The 21,025-nt window shown below is 35.8% G+C and overlaps 1 protein-coding gene across 3 annotated transcripts in view; it reads left to right on the top strand.

Moving 5' to 3' along the window:
* LOC113225702 overlaps window positions 1–17,418 on the top strand; it is a 98,558-nt gene extending 81,140 nt beyond the window's left edge. For all 3 annotated transcript variants that reach the window (XM_026458103.1, XM_026458104.1, XM_026458105.1), the window contains 6 exons: window positions 964–1,121; window positions 1,745–1,866; window positions 2,005–2,169; window positions 13,787–13,950; window positions 14,816–14,894; window positions 15,646–17,418. In XM_026458103.1, coding sequence (XP_026313888.1) covers window positions 964–1,121; window positions 1,745–1,866; window positions 2,005–2,169; window positions 13,787–13,950; window positions 14,816–14,894; window positions 15,646–16,361 — 1,404 coding nt within the window. In that variant the 3' untranslated portion in view covers window positions 16,362–17,418. The remainder of the gene's footprint in view (window positions 1–963; window positions 1,122–1,744; window positions 1,867–2,004; window positions 2,170–13,786; window positions 13,951–14,815; window positions 14,895–15,645) is intronic.
* The last annotated feature ends 3,607 nt before the right edge of the window (window positions 17,419–21,025 follow it).

Consider the following 21,025-nt stretch of genomic DNA (forward strand, 5'->3'; position numbering starts at 1 on the left):
ACAAATATACAAAGAGATGGCTCTTTTTTTTCAGAAGTTTGATGGTTATTCAAATTATTATCACCAGTTTAAGGCTGGTAGTACCTTTTTGTAATATTCTTTATGATATTAACGAAGAAAAGGTCCAAACCAGTAGTGGAAATTAACGTCACAACCTTGTGATCCCTCGCCTCACAAGGCAAGGGTTCTTCCAACCATGTGCATAGGTATTTCGAAATTACTGCCGTGGTTTAACTTAAAATGAATATTTCAAATGTCATCAGATTATTAAATTCTTTCGAAACGCTTAATAACTGGTTTTTAATTATTTACTTGACGACATTGTTGGTTGAACTCTGGGGTTAATGGGAGTCGGTACCTGATACGATTTGGAGCAAAACCAATATATAAATATATATTTTATAATAACTCTAGTTTTCAACGAAGTGAAGAGATGTTGATTAATTGACTAATAGCATCATAATTATATGATTAAAATCTAGTTCTGCAAATCAGTGTGGGCCGTCATAGGAATAAATAGAGTCCAGTGACCCCGAAGACATTATTGGGACCCTAAACAAAATATTTCAAAGATCCTTTGAACACAAAATAAAACAAGGGTAGCCATGCTTCTACCTAAAGATGACTTTTGAATTTGAACTTATCTCTTTTTATAGATACGTGCCCATCACTAATTGTTTAATTTTATAGCCGGTCGAGAGTCAAAGAGTAAATATTCCTACTGATTTAGGTACTGAAGATCGCAATGTCGCAGTGCGAAACTCGAATTTTGTCTCAGTAATGACGTTTTAGGGATAGGCTAAGATTATCGATAGTGTATATACTCTGTTGTTTCTCGACTTATTTCACGTGTTAAACATAAGACGTATAATATAAAGCTGAAATTCTGATGCCACTGAGCCATTGCTTAAGCATCTATTTCTCTTTGTCCATGAAAATTATAAGCCCTCTTTTTTTCATCAGGGCCAAAAACCTTACGGCAATCGTAACGAGCTGGAGGTAGACTTTGCGGAGATCCCTTGGCAGGCTATGGTACTTCTGCAGACCAACAAAAGTCTTCTCTGCGGAGGTGTAATCACCAGGCCAGATGTGGTTGTCACTTCGGCTTCTTGCGTTGAAGGGTAAGGTTATTTATGGGTTCTTATTTAGACTCCATAAACGGAAGGGGAACGATATTTGAGCATCAAGACACGACCGCTTTTTTAGAAGCATCATACAAGAGAAACTCGACTGAAAAGAGAGGCAGTGGTAGATCTGGACTAAGTTATTTCAATGAAAGAAGGGAAATATTTAATGTCGTGGTCTAACCAGAAAATGTTAAGGCACTGAGTAGAGATGGTTTTATATTTTGAATACAGATTGGATGGTGGTCTGGTATAGTATACTAGAAATGTACTACGGCACCTACCATCTTCAAGAATTTGTAAAGTTTTATTCAAAATTTCATATAAATTTATGATTCTGCTCCACAATTTAAACCAGTATGTAATGTAGATTTAAAGTTTGTCTTCTTAAAACTTCCGCAAGTTCTGTGTTGCAACCGCAGATAGTGCAGGCGTCCATAACTTTGCTAAAACATACATAATTCACTAATGCTTCTGGAACACCTTCTGGAAGAACACCAGAACCAGACAGGATTCGATAAATCTGGCGCAGACGTCTATGATACTAAAATTTATTTCTTTTTCTAAAATGATTATCATGATTACACGACTTTTGAAATTACTACGTGGCCTTTCTACAGTCTGGATGCAAGAAATGTCCTCATCAAGGGTGGAGAATGGAAGCTGGGAATCGACGATGAGCCACTCCCCTTCCAGATCGTGCAGGTCAAGAATATCTTAAGGCATCCCTTCTATAAGACAGGTAAGATTCCTGTTTCTCCTTTCGCTGATGATTATCTTTCAAGGTCACATGGCTTTTATCATTAGTCTATAGTGACTAAGTACCCAGGAGTCATATATACAATTGGATACGTCATTTGTCAATCCCTTTTCCTGCCAGGTTCACTACACAACGATGCGGCGATCCTAGTACTGACAGAGAATCTACGTCTCGCGAAGAACATATACCCTATCTGCCTTCCTCGTGCAGGAGAAACCCTCGACGCTTTTTATAATGGTGCTGGAGAATGCATTATTACTGGATGGGGAAAACAGGTTCTGCAAGGTAAGTGGAATTCTTTGCACAACAATAATAATAACGCACACACTCAACATAGCCCTGCATTAGGGAAACTTTGTGTCGCGGGTGCCATTGACACCCAAATTTAACTTATTTAACAAATCACACCCAAACTCACGAGAGAAATAAATGTAGGCGATACAAATATTTCTCCCGGCCCGGGAATTGAACCGTTTGGTCATGCAGGCAGTTATAGTATAGCTATAATAATAACTTTTTATAAAAAAACCAACCTCAAAAGTTTGAAGAATTATGTCAATTTGCCAAGTATGAAAGTAGGTGAAATCCAATAAACTGGATTCATCCCTAAATTTGCCACCCTAGAAGCGGAATATTTTTTTCAAATTTGATTAGGACCTGAAGTACCCTCTTCCCAACAAATATAGAATCTTCGAAATCGATTCATAAATGTCAGAGCAATCGCGTGACATAAACACGAAATAAATACAGTCCAATTGAGAACCTCCTCCTTTTTTTGAAGTCGGTTAAAAAGGATGATAGCTCAAAACAATTAGAGCACCCTGAGGCATCCAAATCCAGACGTCATCTTAGTGAAAAAAACCATAACAATTAGATAATACACACACAAATAATACACGAAGAAGAAGAACAAGATAACAACAATCAAATTTAATGATAGGCCATAAAGTGTGCATGCTGTGCTGTTACGGAATCCTTCATCCACTCAGCTTAATGTCGTCTCACTGCAAGTGCTACAACACTGATTTTCAGTGGATCCGGCAACAGAGAACACATGGCATGGAACATAGTAGACGACACAGACGTGTAATAATGTTATTGTAAACAAGAGTGCCATTGTAAACATTAAAACAACTGTAAATAATAGTGTAATTGCAAATAGAGCTCAACTATGAACAATAACGCAACTGTAAATAATATTGTAATTGTAAATAATTATATTGTAGTAATTGACATTTAGATAATTATTAATACTAAAATTTTGATCCAACGTCTTCCTGCAAACCGTGCCAGACGCTTTACCAACTAAACCACGGAACGAACTAGCGGACCCGAATTTTTGTATATCCTTGTTGCATATCTTTGTTTTTTGTTTTTAACGCTTTTTTCCGTAGCGCTGAGAGAAGTCTATTTCTTAATTTGTATTAATAATTGTAACAAACTAGTGCAGTAATTTCACAAAATTCGTAGATAAACATCGTGACGTTCAATAAAATAAAAAATTACATTTAGATATTCAGTTAGTACAAGCCAAAGTTCACCATAAAATGTCCATGTCTCCGATTTTCATTTCTCCATCTCCATTTTATTCACTATCTTTTAAAAGGTCTTTAGTAACATATTGAAATATAAAAAACCTTGATTTCATCCTAATGTGGTCACACGACGATGTTAAGTAACGTTAACCTATGGTTCAAATGTAGTAAATTTTATGATCGCCAGAACTAGGTTTTTATGTGTTGAGGATAGATGACTTTTTTACACATTCTTGTATTTCAAAAACTGTGGTTACTAATACGATATTATATAATTATTATTACGGAAAATCTTAACGTCGCGATTCAGAAATCTTGTTTTCTATGCCAATGCCATCTGGCGGTAAATTTCGGAACGATTGTTACAAATGTTGCTGAAGTTACTGTGTTATTTTCTCCCCCTCTGGCCCCGACGTCCCGACATGAGGGCCAGAATGAAGTCGTCTAGAATGAAATATATTACAAGCTCCTTCTAAGCGCCGTCAGCTCATACAGAGAGATTGATTTCAACGCTATTTTCAAGCGAATCGATCCAATACATTTTGACCAGAAAGCAATAAATATTTTGTCACAATATCATTCAATCTGAATAAAACTCGATTTACAACACATATACTGTATTATTTAGTTGTGAACAGATTTTGCCCTCGAATTTTGGCGTTAATGGGTTTTAACCCGATTTAAACCCGGAGTTAACAAAGCCGGGGTTTAAAACCCGGGCTCTTGACCATGACTATACCGTTTTTAAACAGAATTTAAAAAAAAGGCAAAGGTCATGCGTTAGGCTGTATTTATATTTTCCGATTTCTCCGTCAATTGTGGACCGATTTTGAAATTTCTGTTTTTATTTGAAAGACTATACACTCGCGGTGGCCCTTGGTGCCGACGATGCTGTTCCAAGTTCGTTTCGGCTATCACAAATTAAAAACAATATTTTCCGCAAATAAAAGTCGACTACAATACATGTAATGAATAAATCACCATGACAACCAGAACAAAAAGTATAAAATGTACAAAAGGGTCCGTAATAATCCCATTGTCACCAAGAAGTCAAAATCTGACGAGGGGATCCCGTGGAAATCCAAAAAAGGCGAGAAGCAAAGTTTTGAGGTCAGTTTTTTGTCAATAAAAAAGTGACAATTATTGTATATAGTGACAGCCTTCGCTAGCGATCGTGTAAATAAACAATTTTATATAGCAAATTGTACAGCGCCTCTAGCGGCCACAGGAAGAAGTAACGCTTTCGTGTTCTTATTACACATAAAAACTAGGGGATGAATCCGGTAACCGATTCCCAGTAAAACTTGACAAATAGATGTAATTCCACGAAATTTTGAGGTAGGTTTTTTTTAAAAAAAACTTATATTATACCAAGAGTATGATGTGGCTCGCAATATGCGCACAATTTAAATGAACACCCTGTATAAAGAATGCAATGTTCATGTAGGCATTTCGCTTTTTCGCATCGATGAATTCAAAGATGAAAGCGAAACCTGGATTTTGGGGTCATGGTCGAGCTGTAAGCAGGTATCGTTTAAATCCGTTTTTAAGGTTCTAAAGATGCGCTGCGCCGATGTTTCTTTTTTCTGTTAAATTTACTGATACATTTTTACTATTCAAAGTCAAAGTCAAAGAATCCTCTATTCCATAGGTAAAATAAATTTACACTTGAAAACGTTACTTTTTAGCTACTTCTCGTTCACTACGCTGACTTTGACGAGCAAGAAACTCTAGGAATTGCACTTTTCAAATAAATTTAAATGCTATGGAATACATTTCGAGTCAAATTTATGTAGAATCTAGAGCCATGTCGTCTTTCCATACATCTTTATCTAACACGTAGTATTCAATTTTGTAATATGACTTTTCAATTAAAATGTTTTTATGTAAATGATAATCTTAATGTAATTATGCTTCGGAACCTTATTGTAAAAACGTATTATATCCAGCGGGGTGCGAACAATTTGAATAGCAGTAGAGCTTCTTGTGGAAAGCAGTAATGCGTTCCAATTTGAAAGGGTAAGGGTGCTGGTGAAATTACAGGCACATGGGACTTGTCAACTTATGTCTCAGGTCAGTTTGTCCCGTCACTAGATATTATAAAAAAAGTTAATATATATATATAGCAAGCACATAGAAAAATTCGTGAGGTCCGTTGGTTCGATCCGTGGCTTAGTTGGTATAGCGTCTGGCACGGTATGCAAGAAGACGTCGTTTCGAATCCGACCGGATCGAAGGAATTTTTTCTGAGAGTTCGATCTTTGTATTAATAATTATAACAAACTAGTGGAGTAATTTCACAAAATAGAATTGAATATCAATTCAATAATAATTTAATTAATACAGTGAATAGCGACATCTCTCTCGGACTGGTAGCTGTAAAGGTACTAACTGGGTGATAAATCTTTCATAGATTTCTCATAGATGGCGCTACGACTAAAAAGTCGTTGAAAAACCAAATACAAAAACACGACGCAAGCACATAGAAAAATTAGTGAGGTCCGTTGGTTCGTTCCGTGGCTTAGTTGATACAGTGTTTGGCACGGTATGCAACAAGACGTCGGTTCGAATCCGACCGGATCGAAGGATTTTTTTCTGAGTGTTCGATCTTTGTATTAATAATTAAAAGTAAAACTAGAAATGTTTAAAAGCCAGTGTCCCTGGCGCTCGACACGCGCAATAGAACCCATTCAATACGGGATACATTTTTAATTCGAGTTCAGGTTGTATCTAGTCTTAAACAGTGGTAGGGATGGCACATTGTGACATCTGGCGCAACAGCGTCTGTCTTCGATTATTTCCCGACCGGTTTGGCTGCTGCCGTCATTGCCGCGTGAACCGCAGTGTCCATTGATCTTCTACCACCTATATAAATTAAACAATAGATGTATAAACAATGACATCATTGCAAAAAAATTTAATTTGAAATTGTTTTAAAGGTCGAAAAAAGAACCAGGAAAACAATCAATTTGCAATTAAAAATCTTTATATAGTTAATTTTGAAGACATATTTATTTCATATTGGACATATATGTATGATTTTTTAAAATATTGTTGTGATGTTAGGAACTGCGACTACGTACTATTGCGTATTTAATAGAGAATGGTACAGACTGCCTGCATCTGTATGGTAACTAGTATTTGGTATACTTTTCATTCATCATCTTAATTTGTAACTTGTATGGATCTCGTTTTATTGTTAAGTTATTTTCATATGTAAACGACGTAGTGGATGTTCGTTTTTCTACTTACAATTGGATTATGTAAAATATAACTTGATTTAGTTTACGTCACACTGCTGTGCACGGCCTCCTCTTAATTAAAGGTTTAGGCTGTAGTTCGTTGTTTGAAATGCAGGGTTCTTACATGACGTATTGCTACTAAATATTAATAAATGTACATGAGTTAGAAATTAGAGTCAAATAGATGAATATCTGAATGATAGATGATGAATTGCCCCCGTAACCGAACGGTTACCACGCTGGTCTGTCACGCAGAAGTCTCGGGTTCGATTCCCGGGCTGAGAGGAATATTTGTATGGCTCTCGTGAGTTTGGGTGTAATTTGTTGTTGTCTATGTATATCCATGGCACCTGCGACACAGTGTTTTCCTAGTGCGGGCCCAAAGTCCTTAATTCGCTTTGCTACCATCTTCTTACAATAAAATAATATAATATATATAAATAAATATTAGACAACTCGGAAATCGGAAACAGCGACGGTCCAACGATCACCCAGACCCGAGACAATATTAAAATGTTAGTTTTTCTATATTGTCTCGGCCGGGTATCGAACGCGGGACCTCAGAGATGGCGACGCCATGAAAACCGGTGTACAAGCCACTCGACCACAGATGGCGTCATAATAACTTCTTGACGATGAATCAATCACAGATACCCGAAATACCAGTACCCGTAATATCCGTAATACCATTATTTCCCATCACTATCATAGTTAAATATGACATAATATGACCATGACTTGTTAACTAAACAAATATCGATAGTTTAACTTGAATATTAAAAATATTTGTTAAAATACGGTTCTAGGAATTTGTCTAGGTTATTTCGAAAATATATTTTAGTCTTTGTCGTTTGAGGTAGCCATTATGGATGTCCTAAAGATTAGACCCTAAAAAGTCCTGCAAAGTACCCAACTCCTTAAATACTTCAGTAGGAATGTTTGCGTTCAAAGATTTGGTATCGACGAGTAGTTAACTTGACTTCGTTAACTTTTTGAAGTCACTATTTTGTATCAGAGGTTTTTTAAAATATAAAAATATATTATTATTAATGACAATATTATCTTCTGAATGATTCGGTAGACAAGTTGACTCTCTCGTATTGGTATTTTCTTTTTTTTAACTGACAAAAAAAGGGGAGGTTCTCAAATCGACGGTATTTTTTTTTGTATGTATGTTACGCGAGAATTCCGGTACTTGTGAACCGATTAGATGATTCTTTTTTGTTGGAAAGAGGTTATCTCAGTATTGGTCCCAAGTATAATTTGAAAAACATATTCCACTTCTAAGTGGCAAACTAGGAGATGAATCCGGTTTCACGCACTTCCCGGTAACCGATTTGAATGACAACTTGGCAAATAGAAGTAATTCCACGTACTTTCGAGGTCGATGTTGTTTTATAAAAAGGTAATAATTATTTAAAAATCCGTAACAAAATGTGTTGTGGGCCATAGCTGAATAACGTGTGCTCAGATGCTGAGTCATGGACCCTTTTGACATACTTTTTTTATTACTTTAATTTGAATTTTTTATTTTCCTTCTTTGTTATATGTTCTAAGTTTATATGTTTTGCATGGTATATAAAGTCAATTTTATTTATTTAATATACCTACATTTTGATAAGAGGTTTGGCTTCCGCTGTAACTTCTGTTGTGAATAAATAAATCAGTTACGAGTCATCAATGTCTTTGTTTTTTTTCAAGGTGATGGCTATTATTCCATTTGCCATACACAATACGTCGTTTGAATTAATTTACTCAATCCCAACGTTGTGGATTGGATTATTAAATCTCAGATAAGCAACTACATATATTGCCATAAACATGAATTTCAAATTAAATTTGGTGCAAGCAAAAGAGGTGCAAGCCCGGATTCGAACTGGCTCTACCATGGCTGCCTTTACCGTTAGCGAAAGCTATTACCACTAATAATTTTTATTTAAAAAAAAAATACAGAAACTTTCAAACTAAAGTCATAGGTATATGCTGTCGCAGAGATTCGACCCGTGGACTTCTCAATTAAAACGAGTCACTGGAGGAGAAGCGGGAGAAACTGTTTTGCTAGGTCACATGACTTAGGTATTTACTATTAAATAAAAGTCTTATAAAAATTGACACTTAAGACTTAAACCCAACTCTATGCCGCTTACGATAAGAAACTGTCCAAAGTACAAAGTGTCACGCTTGATGTGCTCTTGACTGTACATGATTTTTACATGGAGTTATTCCTCTTTAAGCACTACAGAGAACCTGCAAAATTTTGGTTTTCATCTGAAGTCTTGTAGTTGTTAAATTCACATTTATCCCCAAACTCCAAAATTACCCAGCGGTTTAATGACACGCCGCTCCGCCCGCTGCCCCGTTAGTCGCCATCGGGCGCTTGTCCCGCGCTTTCTCCGTTCTTATTTTATTCACATTAGGTTATTATAAGCGTGCAGATTGAGGGACACCTCACCTCCTAAAACCTAGGCTACAAGCCATCAAATACCTCGCCATAAGAAACGATCACTGTTCACCTAAGCTACTTACCGCTATAAAGCTTTTAAGAAAGCATAATGTAATAGTTAGAACAAATCGCACTGTTAATACAATAGCGTATTAACTCAAAAAGTGTATTTTGTGTCAGAATCGACGAAAAACAAATTACTCGCTTCCCATGAAAGATAATGAAAATGTATGTATAGGTCACAGTTTATTACAAACAAGTTCCTGTTTGCCAAATATATTTAAAACGAAAAAAGAGAAAAAACAATTTTATATTTTTGAATACTATTTTGGCCAGAACTAGCTCACATAAAGCGTGTCTCATTTTGAGTTAAGTAGATATCTTTAAGTCGTTTCTTACAATATCTAAAGACAGTTTTATTGACGATAGAGGATCAAATTTAAATAATGGTATAATTTTGAAATTCACATACACATAGAGTTATAACACTGTTGGAATAGCAGTGCGAATAGTTAAAAAACTTTTTATAAAAAAAAGACGGAAAAAACTGGATTCATCCCCTAGTTTGTTAGCCTTAGAGGTGGAACATTTTCACCAAATTTAAATAGGATCAATATTCGGGTCACAATGCCTCCTTTTTGAAGTCGGTTAAAAATAAGTTATAAACTTTAAGTTTTTATCTTCATTAGGTCTACAGCAATGTTGTGACGTTAATACCTAAGTATCAAATTACCTAACCTAGGTCCTAACTTAAACACTAAACTGTTAAATGTCTAGGTTTCGAATGAAGCACTTAAAGTGGTGACTAAATTGCAGCAAGTTTGCCGGTTGACATTTAAAATAATTTTGGTAAATTAAATAGTTAAGTTAAAAGTGACTTTACACAGTCAATTTAAAATTTCCCTCTTATGATTCGGACAATTATTGATATAAATAATGATAAATTGATATAAATTGATATATAAAACAAGTGATAAACACCACGAAATCTTGATAATAATTGGCCGTAGTTTGTAATTTAAAAAGATGTAAAAAATTCGGGATTGTTAATATAAATTAAACTTTATCCAGTCGCCATATCGTTGAAAGTTCAATATTATTATTGCGACATTTTGATTTATATTGAAATTTCATTCAACGTGCTGCCATATTGCGGCCAGTAGCTGAACTACGACGAAAGATTAACATCAAAAATTTATAGAAATAAGATTTATCGATGATATGAAATAGTACTACAAGTGCGGCAATCATTTTTGCACTCCAAAACAGTACAATAAGGCATTTTTCTACGACATTAGAGAATTTGCACGAAAGAATGACACAACCATACCGTACTGACTGAGCTAAAGTAGGTCTTTCGAGACAGTCAGACGTTAACTGTGGACATGGGCAATGATACAGAGAGAAAGGTACTAAGGAAGAATAGATGGAATCTATCGAACAGAAAGAGAAAACCAACGAGAAAGATTTTTTTATAATATGTGACGGGATGTCACCTAGTGACGGGAAGAACAAGTCGTGCGCCTTGTGGTAAGCGACACGCCACTCCATAACAGATGCAGTGCCAGTCAAAGCTTTAAATCGCAAAGATCTTAGATCTGAGACATAAGCCGACAAATCCCATGTGCCTGTAATTTCACCAGCACCCTTACCCTTCAAAACCGGAACATAGTAATGATCACATTACTGCTTGCAGAAATAGGCAAGGTGGCAGTGCTTCCCTGGACAAACTCTGTCACAAGGAGCTACTAAACAGGTTGTAACCGATGAGGTATTAGTGCGTTGACGGTTTGCGTAACATTATACAACGTCTGCCTGCGTCGGTCTGGCCGTCCTCAGTCAAATGATAAACACGTTGCTAAAGAATGTAGAGGCTATAGTGACGCAAACTGTAAGGATTTGTTCACATTGAACTTTAGTTCTGTAGTTACTTAGCTAATTAAACATTTATTCAAAATACCTCATTATAATAAAGCAGTAATCGTCTTGTCTAGAGATGTGGTAGCCCAAATGTTGCTTCACAATGAAGAGGTCGGTAATTCGAGTCCTGTAAAAAGTTATGCATATTTTTTTTCGCATAACAGTCAAATTGTTGAATAAGTTGAATATTCGTGGAATCACATCTATTTGCTAAATTTTATTGAAATCGGTTACCGGAAAGTGTGCGAAACTGGATTCCTCCCTTACTTTGCCACCCTTAGAGGTGGAAAATTTTCTTCAATTTGAAATGGAATTTTTGAAATTTTTTGAAGTTAGTTAAAAAATTGAGGACACACTCTGATTCATATACGACGTGAAAACACAATTCCTAAAAAATTTCACGATAGAAAACAAATATAAAGTTACAAGAAAACCGCTGTATCGATTGGTACTTTACTTATACCAATGATTTTTTTATATCAAAAATATAACACGTGAATCTATTACCATATATGTACATTTTTCAAATGGTTTTGATTTCGATTTTAAGACTTTCGTGGTTATTCACTAAATGATTACCACTAATATCAGGTTTCTTACCACGGTATGACTTCTTTTTATTTTCCCGATATTTCGGAACGGTTGCACGCTCCATGGCCACGGGTTGCCATGGAGCGTGCAAATAGAATTAATTCAGTAATAAATCCAGTGTCCCGGCCGCTATACGCAAAATGAACCGTATTAGTACGGGAAAAATTTGCTTCTCGCTGAGATTGAAGGAGTACTTCCATGAAACCTGCATAATGTCGAAGAAGGTTCATGGCTAAGTCCCCAACGGCATTGCAAAAACTTTATTCAAATCATTTGTTAGATAGCTTCTGCGTTTAATATTATAAAAATAATATAACTGGGTGATAAATCTTTCATAGATTTCTCATAGATGGCGCTACGACTAAAAGGTCGTTGAAAAACCAAATACAAAGACACGACGCAAGCACATAGAAAAATTCTCGAAGTCCGCTGGTTCGTTCCGTTGCTTAGTTGGTATAGCGTCTGGCACGGTAAACTAGAAGACGTCGATTCGAAGGATTTTTTTCTGAGTGTTCGGATCTTTGTATTAATAATTATTACAAAATAAATATCGTTATTGATACGAGTGACGGGACGATCAAATCGTGCGCTAGGTGGTAAGCGGCACGCCTGTCCATAGCAAGCAGAACTTTAAAGAGGGATATTTCAATGCGACCCTACATTTTAGGCAATCCGCGCGCTGTAAATGAATATGAATAAAATAAGAACAGGCGGAGAAAATTTGACACAGCGCCCGATGGCGACTGACGGAGCAGCAGGCGGTGCGGCGTGTCGTTAAACATCTGAATAAATTGCAAATTTTGGGACAAATCTGAATTTAACAACAAATAGCGCTTCAATTAAAAACCAAAATTTTGCAGGTTCTCTGTTGTACTTAAAGAGAAAAATATGGCCATATTAAAATGATGTGCAAAGATTTATTAATTAAGATATAGACTCTTATTTTACCCTATTTTGGGACTTTATAGAATTGGATGTAGAAAAAGACATTTAACATTTCAATTTGTAACAGCAGGTCGGTGACCGTGCTGTTAAGCCAACTGCATACAATTGCAATTGCAATAGGAATCTCGCTCATGTGACTGATGCCTTTGATAATCAAACCGATGTCACTGTAACGGGTTCCAAAGATCTTGGTTAAGCCATGTCAATTAACCAGGTAATATCTAATGAGGATCTTTCAAGGGCAAGGTGAACTTCACTATAAAAAATTGTATAATTTATTATTAATGATGTCTGTGTTTTAATTGCCGTTCAAATACAAAACAACATTGTTGAACATAGAACATCACATAAACTCGTAATGATATAGCAATAAAACTTCATTTAAATTAAAACAACCTCTAAAGTTACCGCCTGTAAGCTAACATTTTTTTATATGGCGCAGAAGCCTGGACGGTTAAAGTCGCTGACAGGCAAAGAATGGACGCTTTTGAAATGAGGTGTTGGCGTCACCTGTTAAGGATTCCCTGGACTGCACATCCGTGCTTGAGGAAGTGCAGTTGAAAAATCACAAACGCTTATCTTCCGTCTGTTTGCTCCGCATTCTGCAATTCTTTGGACACATTGCGAGCAGAAGCGCTGATGGTCTCGAGAGCGTGATTGTTACGGGCAGGATAGAGGGCAAACGACCTAGAGGTCGAAGTTCGAAACGATGTTGTGACCAGGTGTCTAAAAGTCTGGCAGTATCAGTGTTCGTCGGATTCCACCTAGCCAAAGACCGAGTGCAGTGCAGTGGAGAAGATTGATTGAGGGTGTACTTACCCAAAGTCACAATACTCAGCAATTAGGGACCGACAGAGGAGAAGATGGATAGTTGGCAGATTGTCCTGATTGCAGCATCACATCAAGAATGCCATATTATTATAATCCAACCTAGGATCTGCTATAAATTAACCGCCTTCGTGGCCAAAAGGTTATCATTCAGGCCTGACACGCAAAATCCCAGGCTCTATTCCTTGGCCGGGAGAAATATTAATATGGCCTACATTTATTTCTCTCGTAAATTTCGGTGTCATTTTTAATTGTTTTTTGTGTGACCATAGCACCCGCGACACAGGGTGTCCCAAGTGCGGGGCTATGTCAGTGTGTGCGTTATTTATTGGAGGAAAGTGTTCTTGCAACATTCAAAATAAGACAAGATTTTAATTTTGTTTCTCCTTTTTCACCAGCTCACCTCGCGGGCAGCATTATGCATAGCCTGAATATCTCCCTTATCAACCCTGGAGAATGCCAAGCCAAGCTACAGCAGGACTATCCCCATCTTCTGGAGCAATACGACCAGGAAAGCTGTGCTTGTGGCCAGCCCACTAATCCCGTTAACAATATTTGCAAGGTTCGTAATACATGATACTTAGTCAAAGATCTCGAAATTGTCCTTGACATGTCGCATTTGGTAATAAACTATTTCTTCGGATTCTTCCTCAGAATTTTATTGCATGCGTGATGAAACCACGTAGGCAACGGTTCGCCGACTATCATTTGTTAATGTACATAGTAACTGTCTTATGAAGTGAAGAGCTTGTAGAAGTATAGACTCCGATTTTTTTCCACGATCGGTTGCTCATTATCGCGGTGTGCCAGTTGTATGGCTTGCCAGGAGTGCCGTTGAGGTGTTCTATCTGACCGTAAACAAACTTCGGGCTTTTATAGGTTCCATGGTCACATGGTCGTCAACTAGTTACGTCTAATATTAATGCAAACCACCTTATTCTGAACTAAAGTAACAACATCGAGTATATACCAGAAATAGAGACGAAATAAGGGCCATCCATAATCGTAATTTTTCAATTTTCGTCCTAATGGACGCTATATTGATGCTATAATTAGCAAACTCAAGTCAAACTAGTCGATTTGAAGTGAAACAATTGACGACACCCCCGTCAGTCGTTTCTTTTTCGGGCTTGCCAATCGGAGCGCAGTAATCGCCGTAATGTTTTGGCAGACAAGTTTTCAAACAAATTAAATAATGTTTCGTCTCTATTTCTGGTTATATGATGGATGGAGAAACTCAAAGTTGCCAACTGGATTCGAACCCAGGGCCTCTGCTTAGAGGCGGTAGGTCAAACCATTAGGCTACCAAGGCTTTCCATGTTTCTATGGTATGTTGTTTAAAAGAACTAAAGATAGAGGCTCTTGCAAAAGATAGTACTGTTAGATCACGTACTTGAAGTCTTACGATAACTAATTTTATTTTTCAGGTTGACATTGGTAGTGCGTTGGCTTGCACCACGGGAGATGGACACTTTGTACTACGGGGAGTTTACTCTTGGGATTCAGGTTAGTAATCTACAATATTTTAAATAACCGAAGTCAACTTATAGCCTTGTTTTGTGGGTAAGATCTGCTAGAGTATAGAAAATGACAACCTATCAGATCTCTCATAGCTGACGGCTAACCACGTAAGGCAAAAGACAGACTGAAACGACATTTTCTTAAATGGAGATTAGACGCACAATAAGGGGAACCCAAAATTTTAGTTTTCGGGAAAAAAGGATGACAATAGTATTTTTATTAATTCCATTCCTATGCCGTACGCGAAGAAGGAAGCAAAGCGTTTCGTGCAAATGGATGTTAAGTCCGTGACATAAGTCGACTGGAAAACTTTCTTTCTTTCTAATTCTGCAATTAGTAGAAATAGTTGTTGAAACAATAACACTGAAAAGGTTGAACAGACAGAATAAAATTCGACGTCATTCACCGTACAGGGAGTTAGACAGCTGGTGTTGCTTTGGGTGCACCGAATAGAGTTAATGAACAATTTATTTCTGGACTTCTCTTTTACGTGGTCATAAGCGAGGTTGCCTCGCAACGTTAAGCTGAGTTAGGTCACATACCTCACACGAAGGCGCTAAGGCAGAAACTGTTTTACGAAATCCTGTCTTTAATAGAATCCTTATGATTGATAATGTTTGATTACTACCTGAAGACCACCCGAAGCTTTTTGGTTAAAATTTCGCAGCCACCATGTTGTTAATTGTCTGAAATGTAAGGTGTACAATGTTTCTAATCCTGGCTTTTTTGTTTTCAGGTTGTCAGCTCGGCAATCAATTGGCAGCATTCTACAAATTCGATCTAGAATGGTACGAATGGGCAATTGGTTTGATCGAAAGCGCTAGATTCGCACAATACAACTCAGGATCCGCCTTGTTGTCCCAGAACCGATTTGCACAGATCAACACTGGTCTTAAAGGTGGATCTTTCGCTGGACAAAGTTCTGGCATTAAAGGAGGATTTGCTGGTGTCAAAGGTGCAGCTTCTGGAGTTAAGGGTGCAGGGTTTAGTCAGAGTGGTTTTGGACAGGGCCAGAGTGGTTTCGCGCAGGGTCAAAGCGGTTTCGGACAGAACCAGTTCAGTCAAAGCCAATATAACCAGTTCTCTTCGAGCGAAGCTGCCAACGTTGGTTCTTCAGGTTTCAATGCTCAAATCAAAGGGCCTATAACCAATAGTTACAGTGCCTCGTTTGCTGAGAAAAAGGTGTTCCAATCTGAACCCAAAATCGTTACCTTTACTACCAAGCCCGAGATAGTGACCTTCACGACGAAACCAGAATATTTCACATATACGACTAAACCGAAACTTGTTACCTTCACTACAAAACCACAACTCATAACTTATGAAACGTCAGGTAGTGGCACGAATCCCCAATATGTAGCCCCTGGAGTGACCTTCAATCCTTCTTTTTCTGAAGTCGTTGGTACTCACCAACACAGTGCCAATTGCAAATGTGTGGAAGGAAAGAAGTGAATTTAGTAAATGTATTGCCTGTAAATGACGTCATAGATGTAAGGTTATATTTTTCATGTGTTGTACTAAAATGTACAATTCCTCATACAAATTCAGTCAGTTGATAAAATACACGTTGAAAAAATAATGTTTTTTTGGTCTGACGTTATCGTAGTTTTTTTTTGTAGTCAAAAATATTGATACCTATCTATGACGTTATTATTGTAGGTTTTTACTTGCTTTCTTGTACTTTTAAAAATGTTTCAAAAATATTATGTCAAATAATTAATATGGAAGATAATGTGCCATAATTTGTTTTTCTTTTTTTCGAAATTTTTTAATTCAAAGGAAAAATACTCCCGGTTTTCATTCCAAAATTAAAAATACTTTTTTGTTTCGAAAACATCCTGTTTTATATATAAAAAAACACAAAAGTGTAATATAATGTAAAACATTATTTTTAACTTTGTTTCTATAAACAATAACAATTTTATATTCCCACGAATTCTTTTTGGAATGGACTCCGTTTTGTAAAGCATAAATTGACATAAATCCCGTGTTGATATAAAATAATTCATATGACAAAGTACTACAAATCTTTAATATACTAAATAAGAAAAGTTCTCACGCTGGGGTTACTATTAAAAAAAAACAAAAATTTTTCTAATGTTTCGACCGAAAAACGATATTTTTATTTATAAAACTAAATTCTGTAAATAGATAGGTTACATTCTATGATCTATGCCTATTATATATAAGGTGCTAACGAATTAGGTACTCATATTTCTAAAGTCATTTTGCATCAGAAGGATCAATTTGCAAAGACTACCTAATCAATAAAACTTTTTATACTTTAAATATGTATTCAATATTTTATTAATTTGTTTTCACACTACACACACTTATAACTGTATGTATATATTGCAAAGATTATGTAAGTATTTATTCGATATAAGAGTACAAACTGCAATAACACGATACACACATAAGACATAAGTATTTACGTAGTTTATTTTATTTTCTGTTTCGGGGCGCATACGTCCGTCACGCTCACTCACTCGGCTAGGGCCCATTGAAAACCAGCGTCACAATCTAGCCTTGGTTGTGACTTTAGCTGAATGGGATCCTTTTGTACACGCCACAGCCGCACACATTAAATGCTTTTACGCTGTTGTGTTATTTCTGTTCTAGTTAAATTAGTCTTTCTTTTTGTGTTTTTTTATAGTGTGGCGTTAGAATAAATGGTTACTATTTCTATTTCTGTTTTTATGTGGACATAATACATTTACTTGTTTTTTCAAGTAATGTTTTAGGTTTCTTTACAGGTGACATGGTCAAGCCTGGTTGAAAGGTTAGACTAGGTTAGCTGTGTGATGATTGTGAGACCTGTAAAAAACGCCCGAAATTTATATACGAAATGACGCGAAAACATTAGAACTCAAATTCACCACTTTTTTATTGAAATATTGAAGTGATCAGTGATAGTTAAAAGGATTCATAAGATAACATGGAAGATGTTTCCATCACTAAGGGATATTGTTATGAACAGTAGTTATCTTATTTTCTTAAATTTGTCGAAGAACTAAATTTGACAATGAGACTTATGGCGATTATATTACTTCAAAGTAATTGTAATGAGGTAAGTAATTGTGGATCTAATGGCATCAGTGCCTAATTTATTAGCACCCTGTATGTACCAGTGACGAGGAGCTCATATGACACTTTTCTCAATCTGCTTGTGTGTGTTGCAAACGTCAGTGATCCAATTGATATAATGGTGGTACACAGTTGGTAATAAATGATTATGAATTTGGAAAGAAAACTTTACCTAAGTTCTAATTCACTTCTCTCGTCAGTCGTATAGGGAATTGCTTAATTGGAGACCAGTTATAGAAAGGTCCTTTAGTTCACATTCTTTGATTGTGCGCTCTTCGTCATTGGTATATACTTATAGAGTTTTTTAATGTGTTAATCGTACTCATATTAATTGGTTGTATATTTTTATTGCTTTAAATTCAAACTGCCACATCATCTAATGTTTTATTTTTCTTTATAGCGTGTATACATTTTTTAAATACCTATGTGGTATTGCAATATTTTTATATATTACAATTAATTATATTATTTAATTATGAATAGCGAAATACGTATGTTTTATTAATAAATTTTAAGTAAAAATTTCAGTCCCTAAATTAGAAATTTGGCCATTTTGAATTTTTAAAAAAGCACTCAAAATGGTTGACTGTCTAATGAAATTGGTTTTATACTTTTTTAGGTTTAAGAATTTTTATAAAACGTAATTATTATATAAAAATTCGATTTTAATTAAGTATTTAGTCAATATTTTATGTATTGATACCAATTTATTCTGTAATAAACGTTTATTATTAGGATAAATTAATTGAATTAAAAATGGAGGTATTTTACGAAAGAGAATGCATTTTTATTTCGATACAAATTTTACCTAGAGACGACGAAAATCGACGACCTCTGTGTCGCCATCCCTGAGGTCCCGGGTTTGATCCCCAGCCGAGACAATGTAGTAACACTAATTTTCGTATACTGCCTCGGCTGAGGGTGTTTGTTGTATCGTCGTCGTTTCCAATTTCCTTAACTCAAGTGCTTAAGCTACTTTCTTTGGGATCAAAACAACGTGTGTGATGTTGTCTAATATTTATTAATTATGTTCTGTCGTAATGCGAAGCTCAATTTTAGTCTTTATAATTTTGTACACTTGGTACCTATAATAAACCATATGCGGTCATACTTGTGATCATACACAGAGGGTTTATAATAATCTCAGTACAGATTACTAAAAATTGACCTCAAAAGTTCATGGTATGTCATGAAGTGCGCGAAACCGGATTCAACCCGTAGTTTGCTACCCTTGGGGGTGGAATATTTTCTTCAAATTTAAATGAGACCTACTGAGGTGCCCTTTTTCAAACAAAAAAGAATTATCAAAATCGGTTGACAAATGTCGGAGTTATCGCGTAATATATACCTCTGGATCTCCTTTTTTTGAAGTCGGTTAAAAAGTCATAGAAACAACATGAAACAAAAAGTTGCGGCCCCATCTACTCCACTCCACTCATGAAATCCGTACCTGGTCGTGACTGCCTTGATTTGTCGCCGTGGTGAAACAAAAGAAAGGCAACAGCGCCTATAGTTTTATGTAGATTATAATGTTTAAAATTATTGTTTGCTACTAGTTTATTATCAGGCATTTTTTTATTCGCCCCTTTTTTCCTATATCTATGATGCCGCGCCGCATCTTTCGTTCATAATTCATAATTCATAATTCATTTAATCCTTTGTGATACACAGTTCGACATGAACATAGCGCCAAGTAAAGTTGTTATTACAGCTTTATTCTTTTATTAATAATATATTAGACTCATTATGTTCCTGAAACAACATGTATTAACTGAAATTTTATAACTTTCCTCTAAAAGCATAAGAAAAATTCCCTTTTTTGTTACAAGTGAATTTTCCGCAAAGTACATCGCCAAGCGATTTATAAGGAAACATTTTTAAACCTTGATGATAATAAAATTATATTTGAAGGTAAAAGTGGATAAAAATTTAAAGGTAGCGCCATCTATCACAAAATAACAAAACTACATTAAACTTAGCTAACTTGCGAGTTCTTTCAATGCAACCAAAAGTGTCATTGTTATATTGAATTCAACTGAAGCAGTACAAGAAAATTACACAAGATGTCGTTAGTAGTGACAATATAATGGAAGCACTTTTCATATAATAATTAGAACTGCATAGAATGTAAGAATTAATAATATAAACATGGTGGTAGTAATGTAGAATATACAAATCATTATTAAAATTTATGATTACACTGGTATTGTGAGAATAAAATTATTGTTTAGTAATTATACACAAAATCTGTACTAATTTGAAAGTCGATAAATACAAAATGAAAAATCCTGAACATATTACTTTCTTCATTTTATCTATTTTTAACATCATCAACCCATTTGTACGTCCAACTCGGGTGTTCTTTCAGACAAAGGTTTAGGCCATAGACCACCACGCGGATTCGGGACTTTATTATTATTTTTTATATTGCAAAGGTGGGCCTAAAGGCCTTTGAATAACTCATTTTACTTTCTTAAATATTAGTAGCAGTAGATCTCCTTGGGAATTCGCCCAGAGAAGTACTGACACCTCAATTATTTCTACCGCCAAGTAGTAATGTGAACATGAAGCTGTGTTCCGAAGTTTTAAAGGAAAAGGTGCCTGTTTCGGAAAGGGTTTTTCAACAAGAACTTAGTTTTGTAAAATAAAACAATAAATTTAGATGACAATGATAAAACTTTCATAGATTTCTCATAGATGGCGCTACGACTAAAAAGTCATTGAAAAACCAAATACAAAGACACGAGAATAGGCACATAGAAAAATTCGTGAGGTCCGCTGGTTCGTTCCATGGCTTAGCTGGTATAGCGCCTGACACGGTATGCTAGAAGACGTCGGTTCGAATCCGGCCGGATCTAAGGAAATTTTTCTGAGTGTTCGATCTTTGTACTAATAATAACAATGATTGAAATTTTTATTGTAATAAAAAAAGTAAGGTTTGGCAATTATGAATGAAAAATGATATCTGATAAATGTCCACCACGACCACAGTAACAGATGTCGATTCTTTCATCAAAGTTTTTAATCAC

Source organism: Hyposmocoma kahamanoa, unplaced genomic scaffold (genome assembly GCF_003589595.1).
Source record: "Hyposmocoma kahamanoa isolate Upper Pololo Valley unplaced genomic scaffold, ASM358959v1 170, whole genome shotgun sequence".
In the NCBI taxonomy this organism is placed as follows: domain Eukaryota; kingdom Metazoa; phylum Arthropoda; class Insecta; order Lepidoptera; family Cosmopterigidae; genus Hyposmocoma; species Hyposmocoma kahamanoa.